Below are 14,300 nucleotides of genomic sequence, written 5' to 3'. Positions count from 1 at the left end.
GTGATCAGCGATGGGGGACATGTTATGCCCACGTGTTTAGCAAGCATGTGCCCCATGCATGGTCAGGAGCCCTGCTCCAAGGTCCTGGCACCACACCCAAATTCTTGGAAAACCAAGGTCTTGGTCTCCCAGTTGGTACATGGACATCAGGACCCACCACGCAGGAGTAAATGAGAAACCAAATGCTAAGCATCACATAAATCCATGTTGTCATGCCTCACACCGTCTAGGTTCCTTAGGGAGAAAAAAAAGGTGATTCAACAGTAAGCAGTAGAACCAGAACAATCCATTCATCGTCCAAATTCTAAAAATAGCACTCAGCAAAGCCAACCTATGGAGAATTGGAATCATATGAGAGACTGGAAAGTGTGAACTGAAAAGAGGTCAGGAGGAATGGAAAATTTGTTAAATGCTCATGCTTTTGTTGGAAAACCACTTGATTTAAGAAAAAAGTCTTGTGCATATTGGTAAGAGCTCTGGTGCAGGGCTGTCCTGGGGTCTGAGCACTGCACAGCTGTGAAGGACCAGTGCTCTGCCATTAGATGAACCAGCCTTTAAATCTTGGTCCTATTTTTCCCTAGCCGGATGACTGTTGTGAAAAGCCTCCTAGCCTCAGTTTCCACATCCATAAAATGGGGACCCTGCAGGCATATTGTACAGATTAGATGAAGTATGAATTAAAAGGGCCTTGTATGATGGTTTGCAGTAGATGTCTAACAAGTACTGCTCTAAAAATCATTATTATTGGGCTTCCCTGGCGGCGCAGTGGTTGAGAGTCCGCCTGCCGATGCAGGGGACACGGGTTCGTGCACCGGTCCGGGAAGATCCCACATGCCGCGGAGCGGCTGGGCCCGTGAGCCATGGCCGCTGAGCCTGCGCGTCCAGAGCCTGTGCTCCGCAACGGGAGAGGCCACAACAGTAAGAGGCCCGCGTACTGCAAAAAAAAAAAAAAAAATCATTATTATTCTTATTACTACTACAGCTCTTGCTTCAAGCCAAAGCTAGATGACACTGGGGTACAGGAGAAAAGTAGCTTGTCCTGGGACAGAGGTTGGGTGCCTGTTAGAGCCCCTTCAAGGCTAAAATTCCATCTTTCTAGGACCTACATCATCTTTAAACATGTTATCTTTGAAGGAGAAATGAACATCCATTACATTTACAAGGGAAAGTCATATTCTTTCATGCGGTGTTTTCTAATTAAAGATGGGTAGGATCTGAAACCGCATGGCTTTATGTCACCCCGCCACCGGCTTCTTTTTTTTTTTTTTTTTTACAACTTTATTGGAGTATAATTGCTTTACAATGGTGTGTTAGTTTCTGCTTTATAACAAAGTGACTCAGTTATACATATGTTCCCATATCTCTTTCCTCTTGCGTCTCCCTCCCTCCCACCCTCCCTATCCCACCCCTCCAGGTGGTCACAAAGCACCGAGCTGATCTCCCCGTGCCATGCGGCTGCTTCCCACTAGCTATCTATTTTATGTTTGTTTCCAGTTCTCAGTCCAGTCCTGACAATGAGGGAGCTGAGCCCAGTTTCCTGCTATTCAGCCTGGGGCTCTCAGGGTGCTTCCTTCCGTTGCCTGTTATGCAAATGTGATTTCCATCCTGAGCCTGTGACCCGGGCCCAGCCTGTCTGGGCAATCATTTCAGGAGGCTGCTCATCACTACATCATCCAGTGAGAAACAGAAAATCAGACAAAGATGATTGATTTTGCCTATGTGCAGTGTCAGCATTGAAAAAACACAAGGATGAAGTGTAAGTCGAAACCTTTGTTATGTGGCTGTACGGCCAGTGGAGGTTTAAAGGTTCCTGCAGAGGTGCTGCTTTTTCCTTCCGAGGTGGAGACAGAACCAAGTCAGCCTGGGGGGCTCCTGGCCCTGCCCCGACTCCAGGCCTCCCTCGCCTGGTTTATTCCATAAAAGCACCCCCCCCCACACACACATGTCCCTGATTCCATGCTAGCTGCCCTACAACCCATTCTTCACACAGCAGGACAAAGCAACATCCTAACTCCTTATCTGGTCCCCGACCCAGGAATATCCTGGCCCCTCCTGGTCCCTGGGCTTGGATGAGCTGGACGCCCTGCCATAGCCCACCTCTTACTGCATTTCAAGCTGCGTCCTGTCCTTAACCCCACATCCCTTCAGCACTGCTGACTTCCTTCTGTGGGAAGAATACACCCTTCTCACTCTCATCTCAGCAACCTTGAACTTGCTGGTCTCTGCCTGAAAGAAGTTCCTTGTACCTCAGGCCACATCTTACATGTCAGCTTTTAGAGGGCTTCCCTGACCATCCCTATCACATTATCTTGTTTTCTCTATGGCACCCATCACCCTCCACACTACTCAGCTGTTCCCAAGGTTGTGGTCCGGTTTCCGCACTGGAAAGTAAGCTTCCAAGTGAAGGACCCTGCTACCTTGTCTGCTGTGTCACTAGTTCTCAGAACAGCAGGCTGCTCCCGGAGGGGATGAATCTCCTGCAAAGGGTTTTGGTGCCCAATTGCACAACTTAGTGGACTGTGTGTCCTTTCTCTCTTCCTCGGCTTTGGTGATTAAAACTTTGGAGTGTCATGTGATATCTTGACCCAGCGCTCTATGATTTCTGCATGATTTATCTGAAAAGTTCTACTGCCAGAGGTTGGGGGTGGAGCCTTGAGGGTGCAGTAGGCGGAGCATTGAGGCTTGAACATCTGGAAGACACCGGTTCAGCCCTGCTCTGCCTCATCTAACTGCCCTGTCTTGCGAAAGCAACATCAGTGAAGTGTGGATTTTAAATAAAACGTAGGCATATGCTTAGAGAACTTTGGCTCCCCAATTCTATTTTAGTCTCTTCGGTCTTTACCTTGGGAAGAGCAGCTGGAGCTGTTTCTGGCCCCATAATTTGAGGTCCAGATCCTAGACAGTGATGGCTCTAGGCCAGGGGCTCTGAAACTTGAACGTGCACGTGAATCGCCTCGATCGTCGGGCACCACTTCCAGAGCTTCGGATTCAACATGGCTGGGCAGGGGCCAAGAATGTGCAGTTCTAACATCTTCCCAGGTGATGCGATGCTGCTGCTCCGGGACAACGCTTTGAGGACCACTAATCTAAGCTGTGAGGCATCAGGTAATGATGGTCAGCACAACTCAGATTTGTACAGTGCTTTATCATTTACAAGCCGAGTTTTAGATGCATTACCTTATTCGCTCCTCCCAACAACCCTGAGAATATTATCAAGCCCAGTTTACAACTGAGGTTTGCAGTTGCACACAGAGGAAGTCCCTGACTCAACACCACACAGCCAGCCAGCCAGCCCTCCCCGGACTTCCTAGAGGGGTAAACATTCTAGACATCCAACGTCCACAAGGTCACCATGCCCTACACCCCTTAAGTCCTGTTACTCCGGCATGAATGACCACAGTCACCTCCTTAAAGGGTTTCCTTCATTCATTCACTTCTGACTTGTCCTTCCTTTTTTTTTTTTTTAATCCATTTAATTCCTACTCTTCTTTCAAAGCAGCCTAATTGCACATCCTCCACAATGACTCCCAGGTTTATTCATCCAATAAACATTTATTGGCTGCATCCATGTGCCAGGAACTGTACAAAATGCCAGGGCTACAGTGGACATGGTGAACCCCATCTGAATCCGATGTCCTGTAGCAACCAGCACCATGTTTGCGGTAGCACTTACGTCAGTTAGTGGTCCCCCATCAGGCTGCAGATAAACTCTGTGAACAGAGAGCACAGCTTATTTAGTTCTGTGCTGTGCACAGCGACTGACTGTGCCATGAATATTTTACATCAAGCCCGACAAGCTATTTAGCCATTTTTGTTGTATTTCACTTATCTGGTTAACCCTGACATGATAGCTGTCTCTTTCCCGAGTATTTACATTTTTATGTAGACGTATCTAAAATGAAGTGAAAATAAGCTTGTTGAAAATAATTGCAGTTTTGAAAGTACCCACTTTGCAGGTGATTCACCCCTCAAGAGCACAAACACTCTGTAATCCCTGATCTAATTCCCTCAAAAAGGTGCCAACTGTACTCTCAAGACCCTCACTTCATTTCCTCACCTGCCAAAAAGAAAGTTGTAAGTGAAAAGCAAACTACATCGTGCAGATACATTCCCTTCTTTTTCATCACTTTAAATATCAAACGACTCCAAATAAACTTTACTATGCTGTGCCAAAACGGTGCCTTTCATTAACTGGCCAGTGTGTGTTGCTTTTCTTTTCTTACTGAAATTTACAACAGCAAGGCCAAGCTTGCACTTGCGGAGCACTGCCTGTTACTAAGGAAACTCCTCAGATAACAGAAGCTCCCCTGGAATGCCAATTTCTTTCTTAACAACTTCCCCTCTCAACTGTACACATTGGATATTTTCAGCCATCACGTACATGGTACCATTTGCTTCAAACTGGTCCCGGATGATCATGATTCTGCTGCTCTTTTGACATACTAACTCCTTTTCTTTCCAATTCTCTGTGCTGTTCGACTGTACCCATAATCTATTCTTCCTGTACAATTTCCTGAGAGACAAGGGACAGGGCACATCTTTTCTGTAGAGTATATGAACAAATAGGACTGCCACTTATAAACACTTAATGTCGTGATGACCCAGGGTGTTGCAGTCTGACTGCTGAGTAAGTGGGGCATAGTCGTTTTATCTCTTCCTCTACAAACAACAAATAGTAAATATCTAAAGAGTATTTTTAGAAGCACCCGTTTTAGGAAGTTAGGTCTAACATCCACTCCTTTTATGTAAAGATCTCTAAATAGGCCCTTTCAGATTTCCAAGTGTTATGAATGTGGGCTGTAATCCAGACCCTCCAGGTTCAGTGGCTTAGAACCAAAACCACTTACATCTCTCTCATGTATAGTCTAAGCTAAGTGTCCCAGGTTGATGGGCAACTCCACTCCACAGAGGCATTCAGGGACCTGGGTTCCTTCCCCACTGAGGCTCTGCCATCCAGTGAGCCCTGTGCATTTACCTGCATGGCTGGGAAGGGACCACACCTTCTCTGGGTTCCAACTGGTGGGAAACGGAGAGGTGTAGGGGACCCGTGATGGTATATACCCTTTGGTTTCCATCTCTTGGTGAGAATTAGTCACTTGGCCACATGTAACAGCAAGAGGGGCTTGGGAACGTAGTCCCCAGCGAGGCAGCTAGGTGCCCAGCCACAGCTCTATGCTTATGCCACAGAAGATGCTGGTGGACAACTAGAAGTATTTGGTAAAAAAAAAATATTTTCTTTCTTTTTTTTTAAATTAATTTATTTTTGGCTGCGTTGGGTCTTCGTTGCCGCGTGTGGGCTTTCTCTAGATGTGGTGAGCGGTGTCTACTCTTCGTTGCGGTGCACAGGCTTCTCATTGCAGTGGCTTCTCTTGTTGTGGAGCCTGGGCTCTGGGCACGCGGGCTTCAGCAGTTGCAGCATGCAGGCTCAGCAGTTGTGGCTTGCAGGCTTAGCTGCTCTGCGGCATGTGGGATCTTCCCAGACCAGGGCTCGAACCCGCGCACCCTGCATTGGCAGGCGGATTCTTAACCACTGCGTCACCAGGGAAGTCCCTCTTATTTTTTTTTTATTTTATGGAAGCACTGTGAAACTGCTATACAATTATTTTATTTTAAGCGAATCCAATAGGAAAAAAAATCAGATTTACATTAAGATGTTAAAGAACTATATTTATTTTAAACTAAAATAGACCTGAGAGATCATTTGGTTATTAGACGACTTGCCCACAGCAGCTGTTATTTCACTGACTTGTTTACTATCAGTCCTCCCCAGGAGGGCAGGGACTTTTGTTCATTGTTGATCCCAGCAGCTAGAGCAGTTCCTGACACATAGAAAGTGTTAATAAATCTTTGTTGAAAGAATAAACAGATGGAACTGAAACAGTCCAAAATGTAGTGATTTTAAATTATTTTGTGACTTTACATCCAGCTCTGCTGAGTTACCAGGGATGGGAGGAAAATTTCTGAGGCTCTAACAAGTTTCTTCCATGTATACGTATAAAGAGTATAAAGTCTAACTGCTAGCCAAAGTACAAAGAAAATCTGAACAAGCTCTGAATGACTCTTGGTGTTTATACTTCTATCCCAAAGAGAAAGCTATGAGTCTGACTTACGTTGTGCCTCAGATTTTTTTTTTTTTTTAACCAAAGTACTGTCTTAAACTTGACTCCCAGATGTGAAAAGCACATGGTGTGACATTCAAATAGCTGCAAAATGAAGTACCTTAATTTGCTGAGAGATATTAAATGGTCTGTGAGCAAGACCCAGCCTATTTTTTTCCTCCAAAGACAAAAATCAAACATTTTTCTCCCATTAAAACCAAAAGAATAATTCAAATTAGACAGTCCTGTCACTTGTGAATTGGAAGTAAATTCTTATTATAGAGTGGGAAATTCACTCCACTGAATACAGTAGTAAATATTATTAAAATAAATTCAGTGACCTTTTTAAAAAAGATTATAAAATTGAATTTATTGAGTTTCACACAAGATGCACTTATAAAATTAGTACTGAATGCCATTTTAACAGAAGAAACGAACATTATTCCAAACTCCCAATATATTCTGCCAAAAAAAGATCTTTCCAACATGACAGCACAGTAACAGAGTAATTCAAGCTGAACTGAAAGATATACCCAAATCATATTTTTGCTCTGATCAGGGCTATGTTTGGCAAATTTATCCCCAAACTGTTCCCATTCCTCACAGACACTGTTCCTTACGTTGGTGAAGAGAAGATGGAAAAAAGAATAATAATCCTAAAACGGGCCTTCATTGAAACATACACAAAACAATTTAAAGTCTTTCATCTTTAAGTTAAAATAGTTCCTGGTTTCACAAAAGCGTTTCTGTACAATTTTCTTTTTTAGCCTACATAAACGTTAATTTCGATTTCTTTAGCTTTAATGTAAAACATTAAAATCCACTTTTGTTTTTCAGAGGAACAAGCCAAAGCATTAAAGCTTGCTTTTTCACATTTCACCCAGGAAACAGACCAACCAGCTACAATTTACCTTCTGCACGTCACGTGCTGGAAATATCAGCACAAGAGCTGAACTTTAAAATGAAAACTTTAAAATGAAACCATCAAAGGAAGTTAACAGTTAACGGTTAACACCTGGACATTCTGAAATTAGACCCTGTAACATTTTTATAAAAGTGCAGAAAGGTTCCTCAAGGTAAAATGTGGTGGAAAATAACCTGTCCTATGACGTGGGCCACAAACCGGTGATTAAGCAGAAATGGAATACTGATCTCAAACAAAACCGAAAAGCACCTTTTGGCCGCTGTTCCCAACATCCCCGCACAAACACCTGTCCACACCCAGGCAGCCACCTGAACGCCCCGAACACCCCACTTCCCTTCCCCCACACAGCCTGCCCAGCCCGGCACAGGTGCACGTGACAGCCACACCTCCCCACACAACACAGGCCCGCCCAGGCGCAGGCACACAGACAGACCCACCCATGCACTCCAGAAGCCGGAGCAAGATGCTGCCCCATCCGCTAGAAGATGGACTTCAAAACTGTTGCTTGGAAAACCCACTTGAAGTCGACACCTTTGAATTTTGTATACTGACAGTTCTTCAGCCTGTTCAACACCAAATCCTTTTAACTGTAACAGTTTAGGAAGCAATTAATTAGTTTAAAGTGAAACCAGTTAACGATAGTTAAAGTTAACACTGCTCCGCTTTCTCAGCATAGGAAGTGCCTTTCTGTAAGGGAATTCCTATTTTATCCACTGCAATGAAACAATACACAGCTCACGTTTGCTGTAAAGAGTAAACTGAAAAATTATGAAACATTTTCTCAGTGATGCATAACTTTCATTAATTAATATTTTTTAAATAAACTGGCTTAGGGTCTTTTATTTTTTCTCTATAAAGTGCTACTATTCATCATGTCTTATTTAAGGTAGCTTTTTATTCTGATTAATTCAGGTACATCTTCAAAGATTATTCTGGTGGTAAGAACACTTGACTTAAGTTTAATTATTATTATTATTTTTAATGGCTTGGCAGATGAAGTGACGTTTGAAAACTGTGGAAACAGAGTGAGGCTGGAAAGGGAGCATCGTGCTAAGAGCTTCACAGTTTTCCAGGTATATCCTTATACTGAAGAGGACTCACGTCAAAATCCGATCTTCTGGAAGCACAGATTGACAAAGCAAAAGTGATGTCCGTGTTGCTCCTGTCGGGCCCAGAGAGGTTCTGCTGCTTTGCCAAGCAGGAGGAACTTTTCCTAATCCGTCAAGTTTTCCAAGGAGTCAAGGCTGGAGGTCACTGTTGGCGGACTCACGTGACCTGACCTTCAGCCAGAGCACATCACTGGAAGAAGGACACTAAGATTTGCTTTCCATTAATAACTTAAGTTCTTAAATAAATATTTAAGTGCCATTTTCAGCATCTGTCCATCCTGGTAGCACAGCATGTGCTGCCCCGGGACTCTGTATCTTTGGCACACGCAGCTACAGAAATCAGTCAATTCGGTTTCCACAAATTGTGAACCTGTCTATCTCTAACAAATCTTTCTTTGAGGATCTGTGTTTCAATTCAGAGTTTTCTTGCGTTATGTCCTTCTCGTCACCATCTGGAGTCGTCAGGAACTGATCAGAATTGCTTGTCACAAGTAGTGGTACGACATTTTCCTTTTGATGAAGAGGCTGGCTGGTGACTGAAGCAGACAGGTTTTCTTCTGTGGAAAAACAGATTCATTTAATTAGAAGAGGGTTTCCCCCCAACTTATAATAACCACAAGCTTACCAATATAGTGGTACTGAAAAGAAATGTGGATTATCCATGCTTTTGGATAAAGCGAATAATAGCCAAATAGCATGCTGTACAAGCCCCAGAGTTTATAATGAAACTCAGAGGCTACACTATTTCTGTTTCCTCATCCAAAATTTTATATAAAAGCTATTATGTGGATCATGTCACACAAATAACACTGTTACCTGACTCTGGAAAGATCAGAACTCCTATGTAACAACCCTCCTCCTATAAAACCAATAATAAGATTGTTGCCAGAGCTGAAAAATTAACATTGTTTCCTAAACTCAGGACATCAGGGCTAAGTAGACTCTAATCCATTCCACCTCTTATGTGTAGTCACATTAGACATAGTCAGCATTTCATGTCCAGGAAGTCCAAATCAGAAGTAAAAACAAATCAATGGACAAAACCTCTAATGTGTATTTTGGGCCATGGCGATCCTGAGCCTGGCCTGAGGAGCAGTGGTCTGGGGGCCTGGACCCACCAATCTCTGAATCATACATTCAGTCCTTATAAGAGCAGCTTCATCAAGGTAAGGATGACATACTACAAACGGTACATATTTAAAATGGATAATCTGATGAGTGTTGACACATATATACACCTGTTGAAACCTTTGCCATGGCTGAGACGATGGATACATTCATCTCTCTTGGTCGTCCCTCCCTCATGCTGTCCTTTGCTTCTTTTGGAACGTGATAGACTCCATGCTGTCTTGACAGCCAGCCCCTCTGTTCATATGCAAATTGGGCCCGAGCTGCCCGACTTGCAGTATCTTCCTGAAAGGTCTCTGGCCAGTGGTCTCCTGACCTCCAAAACATCCTGACCAGACACAAAGGCACTCGCCCAAAATGCACTTCTTATTACAGGACTCTGGATCCAGTGAACCTGAACTGCAGCGCGTGCTACAGGCCTTATCCCCTCTTCAGTTAGAGGCTTCTTGAAAGCAAGACTGATGGTTATTAGTTCCTTACTGTGCTGAAGGAGCCTAGCCTAACAGATCACATATGGACCCATTATGAACTATCCAGGTAGCTGAAACGAATGCAACCCCATATCACCAATGGTACTTATGTGTTCTTTAAAATTAAAAATTATTTTCAAGTTAATCACAAGTTTCTGTTCTACTTTAAAATAAAGCATACATGACGAGCATGGCTCTCTCTTCAGACTGGCCTCCGGCCCAGCTCTAGTCTCATCTCTTATTCCTTCCAGAACAAACTTGACGCTTGGAATACTGACCTACTAGTTCTCTTCTTTTTCAGGCCTCCACGATTCAGCCCACGCTGGTCCCTTTCCTGACGTGCCCCGATCTTCACCTGGGCCTATTTCTTCTCACCCTTCAGGATTTAGTTCAGGTGTCACCACCTCCAGGAAGGGCCCCTCTCCTGTGCCCTCCACGCCCGTCTATAACCTCACTCACCAATTTGGATTATCCACTTTTGTTGTCTCCCCTGTCAGTCTGTGAGGCGCTAAAGCATGATTTATTTACCTTTGTATCTCCAGCATCTCATATACTACCTGTCACACACATTGCCCCAGTTCTTCCTCCAAATCTTCCAGGCCAGAAGCCCTGGAATCATCCTCAACTCCTCTCCCATGGCACAACCTCACTGGCAAGCCCTGGGCCCCTCCTAACCCATCCAGAATCTGGTCAGCCTGCCCGCTCACATGCTGACCCATGCACTGAGCCGGGCAGCTCCCCACTGGCCTCCACCTCTGGGCTCACCCTTCTTTTCTTTTTTTAAAATAAATTTATTTTATTTATTTTATTTTTGGCTGTGTTGGGTCTTTGTTGCCACACGCGGGCTTTCTCTAGTTGTGGTGAGCAGGGGCTACTCTTCCTTGCGGCGCATGGGCTTCTCACTGCGGTGGCCTCTCTTGTTGCAGAGCACGGGCTCTAGGCACGTGGACTTCAGTAGCTGTGGCTCGCGGGCTCTAGAGCGCAGGCTCAGTAGTTGTGGCGCACAGGCTTAGTTGCTCCACAGCATGTAGGATCTTCCCAGACCAGGGCTCGAACCCGTGTCCCCTGCATTGGCAGGCGGATTCTTAACCACTGCGCCACCATGGAAGCTCTGGGCTCACCCTTCTTGAGGTTAATTTCCACAAAGACTGAAAACAGTCCTTTTAAAATGTCTGCGGGATTGTGTCACTCCTCCGCTCCAAGCCCTGCAACAACCCCTTCACACAGGAAAAGCTGAGATCCTTGAGAGCCCACAGGGCCCTGGGTGACCCGGAGCCCTGGGCAGCCTCTTGGACCCCCTTCCAGTCCCTCCCGATCCCGGGGGAGAGGCTGTCCCTTGACATGCCAAGCATGTTCCTGCCTGGGGCCTCTGGACGCATGGCCTGTGCCTGGGAGGCTCCTCCCTGGAAGGCTCGGTCTCTGCCCGGATGCCGGCTCCTCACGGCTGGGGAGTGCCCCCAACTCCCACCACAGTCCCTCTCCTGAGTCTGCTTTAGTTTTCTCCACAGCACTTACAGCCACCTGCCATAGTGCACATCCACTCCCTCTCTCTCCCCGATGATCCAGCTCTGCCTGCCCCACTGCTGCATCCCTGGGCCTGTCAGGTAACAGGTGCCCAACAATCATCTACCGAACAACCAACGAAGGAGTGAAAAAGCTCGGAGCACTGCGTTAGGGGCACCTGTGATGAGATCCACAGCATAAACATTAAAAATCAACAGCTAAGCAAAGCAAAATCCAATCTTGAAAGCACTGCTAAACATCGACTGAACAGTGATTTTTTTATTAAGTGGAGTTCAGACAATTAATTCATTATAGAATGATTCATAGAAGTGATAAAAAGAACCAAACCTACCTTGAGAGGGTTTACATTTATTTTGTGATTTACTGGATGGTTTGCTGGGAGCGCTGGTTGGGGGAGGGTTAAACAACTTTTCTTCCATTTTGGCTTCCTTCACGTACTGGCATGATTTTCCCAACAGGACAATGCTGTTCAGTACTTTCAGAGATATCAACCTAAAACCGGAAAGAAACGACCAACTACTGTTGGAGTCCCTCTCAGTCACTGGGCAGGTAGAGGGGAGGGGGAGAGAGGATCACCCAGGCGCTGCAGGGCCCAGTTCCTTATGCAAAACCCGAGTTTCTGGAGGTTTCTTTACCATGGGGGAACATTTTTGAAAAACTCCTTAGTTTTCTTTATAAGAAGAAATTATACTTAGAAGTCTCACCTGGTTCTAAATTGTTTGACATTTATTCTTTTATTGTAAAACAAATACATTTAGTAAATGCAGATAAAAACAACAACAAAAACTTATAATGCCACACTCCAGTGCAAATCACTGTGACATCTGGTATATCATCCTTCAGTCATTTTTGCTCTGAATGTACGTCTATTCATACTTCTCACTGTCCAGAAATGGGGTCTCTTCAGAAGGCAGTAGAGGACTGGAGTTCAGAGCGAGTGCAGAGACTCTAGGGGCCAAGTGTTTGAGTTCGAATCCTGACTCCACTGCTCAGGACCTGTGTGGATCTGAGTGAATTTCCTAACAAGTTAATCCATAAAGAGGTGATTTCAGTAAGGTGCTCAGAACAGTGCTGAGCACACAGAAATGCCAACAAAATTTGTTATTTTATTACCATCGTTGTTGTTGACATGACAATACATCATGAATATTCTCCAGAACCGCTGGTGTTCCTTAATGACATTGTCTTAATGGTCTCACAATGCTTCACTATATGGGTTATCATATAACAAAGCCCCTCAAAGCCCTTAATTTCTGGTTACTTAGGCTATTTCTAATATTTTGCTTCCATTAAAAAGTTTCTGGTTAGGAAAACTTACGTTAAATCTGTGTTTCCTTAAGATAAATTCCAAAATACATAATTACAGAAGTGGGATTTCTGGGCCAAAAGGTATATAACCTTTTTAGGCATTTGAAACAAATCTGGCAAAAATTCTGAAAAAAACTCTTCACACTGGTATCGTCACACAAATAGGGGCCCTTAAATGGCACAACACCAAGGACCTCACGGTCAGTTCTACAGCGAGTGAAGACGGGGGTGGCTATTTCTTAGGCCTGATACGAAATCCTGGTAGTGACACGGAACTACGCGTCAGTGAGGGGAAGTCCGAAGAGGGACGTGGAAGGAGGTCAAACAAGAAGCAAACAGGCTTCCTTCACTCTCCCCGGCCTCCCCACTCCCTACTCCGGAGCACCGAGGGCCTCACATGGACCAAGGCTGCAAGGACCTTCCGCGTGCATGCGCCACTCTTCCAGGTTTACCACCGGCCCCAACTTCCCCCGCCCTCCTTACTCAGCCCTTCCACTGCTTCCTTGACACCACTAGGGGATGTCTAGTAGGATCTCAAGCTTACAAAACCCAAACAGGACTCTTGTGCTCACAAGACTCCAGTGGTTCACCTCCCTCAGAGCTGAAGCCCAGGCCCTTCCCGGGGTCTGCCGGACTGCCGGCCATCCTTGCCCACACTCTCTGCCTGGCAGGGTGGAGATAAACAAGGAATGATACTAAGAACTTCGGAGGGCAGTGTGAGCATCTGTGCCAGGGAAGGAGGATCTCACGTTTTTTAATGGCAGTAACTGATGAAAGTTACCTTAATACAGTAAAGCATTTCTATGTTCATTCAAACAGTAAATGGTATGCAATCCGATCAGAACCACATCTTGCTTTGGGCATCACTGACACTGGCCGCGTAGCCTGAACGCGGCACTGAGGGCGTAGAAAGTTTATTTGTAAGTCACATACTTGGTGGAGATGGTGAAAACTGACTGCTCCTGGGATCCTGCATCAGACACCTCTGGAGCACCTGCTGAGTCAGTTAGCGGGCAGACAGCAGTGTAGGAAACACACCCAAAACGTGGAACTGGAAATACCCAGATGTCTCTGGAAAGCGGACCTCGTCCCAGGGGCAGATTCTGGGTGAATCTCTGGCTGAGGTCACTACCGCTACGCTTATCCTCTCCTTACTTTCTCCTCTCGAGATACTCAGTTCTGACTGCCGCCCAGAGCATGGCTCCTGATGCGCCACTGCACGTGAGCACAGGGACCAGGGATGGGGTCCCTTTCTTCTAAAGTAAGTGAACCTAAAGCTAGGCGGGGCTACTTTATCATAAATTCACGTCATGAAAAAACTAGCAGTGGCAAAAAATGCCTTTTTATATTATTTTCTTCATACCGCTTACTACTATCTTAAAGTATTTTAGTTGTTAATTTGTTACCCTTTGTCTTTCCCAACAAGATATAAGCCGCATGAGACCAACAAATCTGCAGATAAAAGTTTAACCAGTCACAGGCAGAGAAATGATACACTTCTGCATCTCCTTTGGGTTTATATGACATAGGCTTAGAGCATGCTAAATCATCAGTATGGCAAACATAGTAGAAACAAAGATTTTTTTAAAACACAGAACAATATCTGATTACAATGGCAGATTTTATCATAAAACATGGGTGAAACTTAAGTCCTAGGCAGAAAGGGCTTTAAATGCTTTCACTAAAAGATTAAAATTAAATCTAAAGTGCTATTAATACTACTACCAAACAGCATATT

The 14,300-nt window shown here is 44.9% G+C and overlaps 1 protein-coding gene across 1 annotated transcript in view; it reads right to left on the bottom strand.

Annotated features, from left to right (window-relative positions):
* Nucleotides 1-7,903: 7,903 nt before the first annotated feature.
* Nucleotides 7,904-14,300, bottom strand: part of TAPT1 (transmembrane anterior posterior transformation 1) — a 62,909-nt gene continuing 56,512 nt past the window's right edge. The window contains exons 13-14 of the mRNA XM_029235390.1: nt 11,586-11,746; nt 7,904-8,689 (exon numbers count right to left, since the gene is read on the bottom strand). Of these exons, the coding sequence (XP_029091223.1) occupies nt 8,472-8,689; nt 11,586-11,746 (379 nt within the window). The 3' untranslated portion in view covers nt 7,904-8,471. The remainder of the gene's footprint in view (nt 8,690-11,585; nt 11,747-14,300) is intronic.

Source organism: Monodon monoceros, unplaced genomic scaffold, assembly GCF_005190385.1.
Source record: "Monodon monoceros isolate NGI ecotype Baffin Bay Population unplaced genomic scaffold, NGI_Narwhal_1 Super_Scaffold_20, whole genome shotgun sequence".
In the NCBI taxonomy this organism is placed as follows: Eukaryota; Metazoa; Chordata; class Mammalia; order Artiodactyla; family Monodontidae; genus Monodon; species Monodon monoceros.
The sequence above is the reverse complement of the archived record's forward strand: the minus strand, read 5'-3'. Positions and strand labels throughout refer to the sequence as shown.